This window comes from Miscanthus floridulus, chromosome 2, assembly GCF_019320115.1.
Source record: "Miscanthus floridulus cultivar M001 chromosome 2, ASM1932011v1, whole genome shotgun sequence".
Classification (NCBI taxonomy): Eukaryota; Viridiplantae; Streptophyta; class Magnoliopsida; order Poales; family Poaceae; genus Miscanthus; species Miscanthus floridulus.
The window spans coordinates 37,162,865-37,171,994 of NC_089581.1; the positions used below are offsets into that span (position 1 = coordinate 37,162,865).

Genomic DNA, 9,130 nt, shown 5'->3' on the forward strand with positions numbered 1-9,130 from the left:
AGCTGAAAAGTACGGATTATAAGACAAGCGAACAGAGCCGTTATCAACTGTTTTTTGGGTCGTGCGATGCGGAAGCGTCGGCCTCCCCCCTCACCACATCCCCACCCCTAGCGATCATGCTGGCGCGTACGTGCATGCGCTCGACTTTAGCGTCAAGCAAGCAATCATGCCGGTGCGTGCGTCCCTGCCTGCGACAATCTCTCCTCTCTCACCTTCTTGTGTGGATTTTTTTTAATTTCTAAAGAATTTGTGAACAATTTAACATATATTTCTCTGATGTTTGGAATCCATAGAAATAATTTGTAAATCTTTTTGAAAAAATGTGGCATATATTTATGTTATTTCCAAATTACATCACTCTATCCAATAAATTACCCTGAAGAAATAATTATAAATATAGAAATAAGACGGTATATATATAGCTACAAGCGTGTATATATAGCTATAAGACATTGTAAGTGTCTGAGAAATTTTTAGTTGATGAGAGGGCTCAGGGCCGTCCCGGGAAAATTAGAGGCCCTGTACGATACTAAGAAATGAGGCCTATTAGCCTAGAAAAAAAAACTAAATATACGATATTATAAAGCATGCAGTATGTTGCAATAAAATATATATCAAGATTCAAGAATGATACCTATATTACATAATCTTTACTTGAATAACATCATTCTTTTAGTGTTCTTTGAAATGAAGTCTTCAATAATATGCTCATAATCAATCTTCTCCAACAGTTCACCTTCAAGTGCTATTATAGCCAAATCATTAAGTCTTTCTTGTGTCATTGTAGAACGCAAATAAGTCTTCAATAGCTTTAACTTAGAAAAGCTTAGTCAACAAAACTCTATATGCAATAGTTGCATTAGGAAAACAACCATGCTCCTTTAAAAACCGCAAAATTTCAACAGGCCCCATTCTTTCTTCTGGAATGAAGTCTTGTAGAAACTTCAGCTCCATATATAGTTCTTTGACATCAATATCAGATTTTTCATCCTTTTTAAGGACAGCCTCAAGATTATCACAAGAAGACTTCAAGCTTTGGTTATCCAACGACTGCAATGTTTCCGAAGTAAATAAGAAACCAAAATTTTTTTGGTATTCTTTGTACTGCTCAAATCTTGTTTCCAGAGAGACAATAGCTTGATCAATAAGAGTGTTAAAATACTCTATTCTAAATAACTCCTCTGGAGACATTGTGGCAATATTTGTGTCTTCTGGGTTCTCAACGTGATGCCTCTTTCTTGTAATTTTTCTTTTTTTAGTGAATGTAGTACCAATATCCATCTCAAGTGCAATTTCTTTGGCCGACTCCAAAGCTTGTAAGAAACCAGTTTCCCTGTAGCCCTCGAAGAAAGAAATAAGCCCTTTCACTTTCTTGATAGCAACATCAATAAGCATATCCTTTTCTTGCATTTGTTTGCTTACCAAATTAGCAGCATACAGTACCTCATACCAAATAGCAACTGCCACTATAAAGTCATATTGTCCAAGTTCATTATTTGCCAAACCTTTAGCCTCACTACTCTTTGCTGGATCGTTATCAATATCAGATACCTAAATTAAAAGAAGGAAAACATTTTTAATATATGAGATAACCAACAAAAGTACATTATTAAATCAGTACCAATATGAAAATGTTGGATACCTGAAGTAGAGCCTCCCGAATGTCTGCACACTGAAACCTGATAGCTTTAACACTATCAATGCGACTCTCCCATCGTGTAGCTGAAACTGACTTGAGAGTCAGTCCAGTTATGTTTTCTTTTAGTATCTGCCATTTTTTTGTAGAGTTAGCAAATGCTGTGTAGATACGTTGGATGATTCCAAAAAAATCTTTAGCTCTGCCACAAGTCTTAGTAGCCATATCACAAAGTGTTAAATTAAGGCTATGACAACCACAAGCTGAATAAAAAGCTCTAGGATTTACATCCAAAAGCTTCCTTTGTACACCTTGATGTTTTCCTTTCATATTTGAACCATTATCATAGCCTTGTCCTCTCACATTATCTATGTCAAGATCAAGAATCTTTAGCTCATTATCATAGCCTTGTTCTCTAGCGAGATCAATATCCTTGCTGAGATTGGACTAATTCCTCTATTCTTTGTTTCTTCTTACGCTTTTGAAAACCTGATTCAAATTTTCTAGAACGATTTGTAGAAGACATGGCTTCAATCTTTGAATGCTATTCCAGTAGGTGTCTAGATCAAAAGATAAAAAAAAACAAAATTTAGAGATCGATCAACTACTTATTATTGTTCGCGGCTACCAGTGAATGAATTGAAAAATAAATATGAATGATTTATATTACCTTCAGGGCCTTAGCGCCTCGCTCTCGCTGTTGCGGTTGCAGCTAGATCGTCACGGCTCACGCCCTGTCACTCGCGAAACGCTGCCGGCGGCCGGTACGGCGTCAGGCGATGGCGGCGACACGAGACGAGACGTCGAGAGGTAGTACGTGAGACCTAAGATTTGCGATCTGATTCAATTGGGGAATTGGGATCGGCAACATTGCCAACTGAACAGCGGCCGGGCAACAAGCCATTGTTTATTGGGCTTTGGTCAATTGTTGTACACGTCGCTTTGCTAATGGGCCAAAGGCCAAAGCTACTGCTGTACGTTCTTATTTACCAAGCAATACATATATACGTATATATACTCTATATATATTTGGAGGCCCCTGAAAAGTGGAGGCCCTGTACCGTCGCACACGTTGCACGTGCCAAGGGACGGCCCTGGAGGGCTAAAACAACCGGTAGACATCTCCATAATAATTGCTGGGCAGTGCATGTGCATGGACCTCGGACGACATGCGCTAGCTGCAGCCTTTGCATCGCATGGCATGCATGTATAACGACGATCACTACCTACGACAAGATTGGCAGCACGTAACAGATCGACACATGCATGAGTGCCCTTTAAGTACTCTTTTTTTTCAATTAATTAATGGGAGTGAGACAACAGTGCGTGTTCAATCTATCGGTAAAGGAAAAAGCAGATATTCTATGACGACAGAGATCTTCACTTCACTTCACATCTGCTGCGTACCATGCAGAAAGGTTGTTCGAGTCCTTGTCCTTATGTTTTATATGAGTAGGTCTTACCAAGCTGGCATCCGGCGGTGTTTCGTGAGATTCCCTAGCTGCAATATTATATATATATATATATATATATATATATATATATATATATATATATATATATATATATATATATTTACTATGTTAATTTACGAGAGTGTAAGGTGCTTTTCTAGGTACATATAGATTCTATTACATACTTAGATATATTATGTTTTCTAGGTATATGTAAATTCTGCTATATTATGTCTATAATTAAGCTATGTATTGAAAAGCCAAAACAATTTACAATTTAGAATATAGCAAGTATATAGTTCCACGAAAGTCCTGATGATATGTATTTTAGAGCTGCGCACGATGCAGATCTAAAGAAAATAAGTTAGGAAAGGTTTCTCTCATTATCTTCCGTTTTAACCTCTTCTTCTAAGCTTTCATAGGTGCAGATTTATTGGGGGCTTAAGCCTACTCCGATCCAATGCTAGATCCACCCACCCATGTGTGCAGTGCTCGAAGCACCGTAAAAACTCTCGTTTAGGCCTTTTTACTGCTAACTAGTAGCAAATGGCTAAAATATAATACTTGGAAGGGTAGTAACATTATTATTGCTTAAGTTTTTTTTTTAACTTAGCTTATTTGACATGGTAAACATAATTGTATGCGCGAGGTGAACATAATTTTACGTACAGTTTGTAGCTTTAATTTTGATATCTCGGTTTGGAAATTGGAAATTGTATGCACGAGGTAATTATACTCAAATGTTTCTCTCACCCCTCTTCACCATCTTCTCTAACTCAGGCGACATAATCTTCTCAGAAGGGCAAGGGTTTGGGATTTGGGGTTCATAGTTTTATAGATTTGAGGATGGAAGGTTGCCACATGGCGGAGATCATCGGTGAGCGGGAATTGAAAACAAGGCACCGGGTGATCAATGGGAAGGGTTGGATGCTGGGCCAGCTCACTCCAACGACTATTTAGCGTGGCAGTGCATCCGTTGGTGTGAGCCATGCACCAAAGACAGCCGGTGAAGCCGTGAAGGATATGGGTCGGGGGCGAGAGGTTGGTGATGGAGAAAAGCATGCTGCTAGGGATGAAAAACATCAAAGGTAGAACGAAGATGATCCGATAACCATTGAATGTATGTAGCAAGATCTATGAATGAGGGGGTGATTGATGAATAAAAAGATCTCTCTAATAAGCTTGTATGACCACATTTTTTTGAGCTTTGATGTTTCGAAATCTGATTAATTGCATTTTCATGCCACTAAAACTATATCCAAGGAGCTACTATTTTTGGTACTTAGTGCACCTCCTCCAACACGGTATAATCGATTGTAAAGCACGCTCCTTTACCAAAGCCATTATATTCCTGATTGGTACCACATTAGTGCAAGCTAATTCAAACCGTTGGCTCTATTCGGCTTACCCATATTCGGCTTATTTGGCTTCTTTTTTCAGCCGAAACAGTTTTTTTTTCTCACAACAATTCAGCCGAAACAGAATTTTTCAGCCAGTTTCAGCCAAGTTTCAGACCAGCGAACGAGGCCCATGGATAACTAAAACATTTACACATGAACTGATTTAAGTTACCAACTAACATGATGAACTATCCATGAACCAGTTTTTTGACACCATAAATTAACCCAACAAACTAAACAAAAAGCTTGTCTACCATGGATGCATATCCTGCGACAGTAGTCTAGACCTGTCAGATTCAGGACGACGATCAGAAAGTTCAGAATGAAAGCAACCCAGCGATAGTCACATGCATGCAGAAGCGGATCGGAGAAGGGCCAGGCGTCTCGGACTCGCCGCAGCACACGCGCTGACGGTCTCGAGCTGCGCGAGACGAGAGCATCGCCACGCCCACGCATCAGCGCTCTGGCAGGCGCAGGATGATCTCGATCTGGTCGAAGCCCACTCGATGGCCCGCCGCGTGCGCGGATCGGAGCAGCAGCTAGCTAGCATCCTGCTCCAGCAGCTGCACACGGCGCGCGGCATCATCATGAGAGACGAGACCGGTCCCCCTAGCTCTCCGCTTGACGATGATCTCGTCTCACTTGGGCGCCGCGGGGCCGCCGCCCTTGTCCTTGTGCTTGGCGGCGGCGAGCGCCAGCATGGACCCGGCGAGCAGGGCCGTCCCGGGAAAATTAGAGGTCCTGTACGATACTAAGAAATGAGGCCTATTAGCCTAGAAAAAAAAACTAAATATACGATATTATAAAGCATGCAGTATGTTGCAATAAAATATATATCAAGATTCAAGAATGATACCTATATTACATAATCTTTACTTGAATAACATCATTCTTTTAGTGTTCTTTGAAATGAAGTCTTCAATAATATGCTCATAATCAATCTTCTCCAACAGTTCACCTTCAAGTGCTATTATAGCCAAATCATTAAGTCTTTCTTGTGTCATTGTAGAACGCAAATAAGTCTTCAATAGCTTTAACTTAGAAAAGCTTAGTCAACAAAACTCTATATGCAATAGTTGCATTAGGAAAACAACCATGCTCCTTTAAAAACCGCAAAATTTCAACAGGCCCCATTCTTTCTTCTGGAATGAAGTCTTGTAGAAACTTCAGCTCCATATATAGTTCTTTGACATCAATATCAGATTTTTCATCCTTTTTAAGGACAGCCTCAAGATTATCACAAGAAGACTTCAAGCTTTGGTTATCCAACGACCGCAATGTTTCCGAAGTAAATAAGAAACCAAAATTTTTTTGGTATTCTTTGTACTGCTCAAATCTTGTTTCCAGAGAGACAATAGCTTGATCAATAAGAGTGTTAAAATACTCTATTCTAAATAACTCCTCTGGAGACATTGTGGCAATATTTGTGTCTTCTGGGTTCTCAACGTGATGCCTCTTTCTTGTAATTTTTCTTTTTTTAGTGAATGTAGTACCAATATCCATCTCAAGTGCAATTTCTTTGGCCGACTCCAAAGCTTGTAAGAAACCAGTTTCCCTGTAGCCCTCGAAGAAAGAAATAAGCCCTTTCACTTTCTTGATAGCAACATCAATAAGCATATCCTTTTCTTGCATTTGTTTGCTTACCAAATTAGCAGCATACAGTACCTCATACCAAATAGCAACTGCCACTATAAAGTCATATTGTCCAAGTTCATTATTTGCCAAACCTTTAACCTCACTACTCTTTGCTGGATCGTTATCAATATCAGATACCTAAATTAAAAGAAGGAAAACATTTTTAATATATGAGATAACCAACAAAAGTACATTATTAAATCAGTACCAATATGAAAATGTTGGATACCTGAAGTAGAGCCTCCCGAATGTCTGCACACTGAAACCTGATAGCTTTAACACTATCAATGCGACTCTCCCATCGTGTAGCTGAAACTGACTTGAGAGTCAGTCCAGTTATGTTTTCTTTTAGTATCTGCCATTTTTTTGTAGAGTTAGCAAATGCTGTGTAGATACGTTGGATGATTCCAAAAAAATCTTTAGCTCTGCCACAAGTCTTAGTAGCCATATCACAAAGTGTTAAATTAAGGCTATGACAACCACAAGCTGAATAAAAAGCTCTAGGATTTACATCCAAAAGCTTCCTTTGTACACCTTGATGTTTTCCTTTCATATTTGAACCATTATCATAGCCTTGTCCTCTCACATTATCTATGTCAAGATCAAGAATCTTTAGCTCATTATCATAGCCTTGTTCTCTAGCGAGATCAATATCCTTGCTGAGATTGGACTAATTCCTCTATTCTTTGTTTCTTCTTACGCTTTTGAAAACCTGATTCAAATTTTCTAGAACGATTTGTAGAAGACATGGCTTCAATCTTTGAATGCTATTCCAGTAGGTGTCTAGATCAAAAGATAAAAAAAAACAAAATTTAGAGATCGATCAACTACTTATTATTGTTCGCGGCTACCAGTGAATGAATTGAAAAATAAATATGAATGATTTATATTACCTTCAGGGCCTTAGCGCCTCGCTCTCGCTGTTGCGGTTGCAGCTAGATCGTCACGGCTCACGCCCTGTCACTCGCGAAACGCTGCCGGCGGCCGGTACGGCGTCAGGCGATGGCGGCGACACGAGACGAGACGTCGAGAGGTAGTACGTGAGACCTAAGATTTGCGATCTGATTCAGTTGGGGAATTGGGATCGGCAACATTGCCAACTGAACAGCGGCCGGGCAACAAGCCATTGTTTATTGGGCTTTGGTCAATTGTTGTACACGTCGCTTTGCTAATGGGCCAAAGGCCAAAGCTACTGCTGTACGTTCTTATTTACCAAGCAATACATATATACGTATATATACTCTATATATATTTGGAGGCCCCTGAAAAGTGGAGGCCTTGTACCGTCGCACACGTTGCACGTGCCAAGGGACGGCCCTGCGGCGAGCTGGTTCACTGCGGCGGCCAGCCCGGCCACGCACTGCTCGCCGGCCTCGCGACGCGCCTGCCGCGCGCGGCCGCGCCGCTCCTCCACGGCCATCACCTCCCGGTGACGCCGCTCCTCCGCGGCCTCCCGGCTCTCCAGCGCCTCCGACAGGATCGCCGCGCACCGTCCGATCGCGCCGCTCAGGACGTTGTAGTCGTCGTCGGAGTACTCAGCCTCGGAGCTCTCGTCGTCGTCGTCCTCCTCCTCCTCCTCCTCCTCCTCGCGGTGGCGTCCTTGTTCCTGACGGTGTCCGTGCGTTCCGGGCGCTGACGGCGTGCTGCTCCCTGGCCGTAGCTCGTCCAGTGACGGCCGCCTCCTCTTCCTCTCCGGCGACTCGGGGCTGGAATGCCCGTGCGTCTCTTGTTCTTGATCATATGGAGAAACAAAACATATAATCGTCGTGGACCACAGAAATGGCGCCCAAGAAATAGAACTGATCGGACAGTGATGACCAACGAGTACCTAGAGGCTGCAGAGGTCGTGGCAGCACTTGAGCGAGCGGGGAAGCTTGCATGGGGACGTCGAGTAGGCTGGAAGAAGACGCCGCCGTGAACGCAGCACCGGGTCCGCCACTACTGCCGCCGCAGCCCATGCTCATCCTCCTCTCGATGACATCGCCCATGGCGTCGTATATCTCGCGGAGGAGGTTGCTCGGGAGGCCCCTCTCCTTCCTCTCCTCTCTGCCCATCGCCCAGTAGCTGGGCGCTCTGCCGCCGGCACCGGCCCCAGCGCCGCTGAGCTCGTACGCGCGCACCTTCTTGTAGTCCCGCATGAGGTTGTCCCAGCGGTCGTTGCACTGGTTCTGGCTGCGCCGGCAGCCGGCCCGCCAGCAGTAGTCCTCGACCCAGCGCCACCGCGCCAGGCCCTGGTCCCCCGGGTGCCGCTCCTCGTGCACCTTCCGCTTGGCCTCGATCAGCAGCATCGTCTCCGGCAGCGTCCAGTTCCCCCTCCGGTAGTCCCTCTCCACGGTCAGGGCACCGGCGCCGACCATGACGTTCCTGGCCTGCTCGTCGTCTCGCGCTTGGCCGAGCAGGTCACGGGTGCCGCCCATGGTGTCGTCCATGGCTGCTGCTGTGTGCTGAGATCGATCGGCTCGCTATTTGTAGTGGGAAATGGCCAACTGGGAAGGCAGACATGGTGAGAAATAGATCAGTGCATTATTTGATGGTGATGACATGTTAGGATCTCATCTCAAGAGGAAAGGAGGGGAGCCATGGACGGAGCTCCTAGGCTAGCTAGCTAGGTGGCCATTGTTATTAGCTCCTAGCTAGCTTAAGTGGTGCCATTTCGGTGGAAGCTAAGCTATATGTCTATGATGAGGATTGCATCGAGCTTGCATGCATGAGGTGATGAGGGTGAGGTACCACCGATAACTACTTCTACTTCATGGTTGTATAGTAGACTGTAGAATCACATGACATATTCAGTCTGTTCCCTTACCGATTTCAGCCCGAGCTTATTAGTCATGGTATAATGTTTTTCTCTTACAATAAATCAGAGCATCAGTTGGACTTATCAGTTCCAGAAACCAACTAGCGAACAGACTGACTGAGATCGCAAGGACCAAGGAGAAAAGTGGCATCTATTTGGCTCTATGCACTGCCTTTTCATCCTCACATCTCTCTCTCGCTCTCCCCTT

The 9,130-nt window shown here is 43.6% G+C and overlaps 2 protein-coding genes across 2 annotated transcripts; both read right to left on the reverse strand.

Moving 5' to 3' along the window:
- Window positions 1–816: 816 nt before the first annotated feature.
- Window positions 817–1,861, reverse strand: LOC136536352 (uncharacterized). Its single transcript, XM_066528679.1, has 2 exons — window positions 1,643–1,861; window positions 817–1,551 (listed from the first exon to the last, which is right to left on the reverse strand). Exons 1-2 carry the CDS (start codon window positions 1,859–1,861, stop codon window positions 817–819), a joined length of 954 nt encoding a protein of 317 aa, XP_066384776.1.
- Window positions 1,862–5,128: 3,267 nt separating this feature from the next.
- Window positions 5,129–8,554, reverse strand: LOC136538480 (trihelix transcription factor ASR3-like). Its single transcript, XM_066530442.1, has 3 exons — window positions 7,954–8,554; window positions 7,454–7,856; window positions 5,129–5,204 (listed from the first exon to the last, which is right to left on the reverse strand). Exons 1-3 carry the CDS (start codon window positions 8,552–8,554, stop codon window positions 5,129–5,131), a joined length of 1,080 nt encoding a protein of 359 aa, XP_066386539.1.
- Between the last annotated feature and the right edge of the window lie 576 nt (window positions 8,555–9,130).

Excerpts from the sequence above, each read along its gene's own strand:
- LOC136536352 (XM_066528679.1), bottom strand. The coding sequence starts at position 1,861 with ATGGCTACTAAGACTTGTGGCAGAGCTAAAGATTTTTTTGGAATCATC. Across the intron at positions 1,552-1,642 it reads TTCGGGAGGCTCTACTTCAG|GTATCTGATATTGATAACGA; the intron begins GTATCCAACATT and ends CTTTTAATTTAG.
- LOC136538480 (XM_066530442.1), bottom strand. The coding sequence starts at position 8,554 with ATGGACGACACCATGGGCGGCACCCGTGACCTGCTCGGCCAAGCGCGA. Across the intron at positions 7,857-7,953 it reads ACGACCTCTGCAGCCTCTAG|AACAAGAGACGCACGGGCAT; the intron begins GTACTCGTTGGT and ends CATATGATCAAG. Across the intron at positions 5,205-7,453 it reads CTGGCCGCCGCAGTGAACCA|GCTCGCCGGGTCCATGCTGG; the intron begins GCTCGCCGCAGG and ends CGGGACGGCCCT.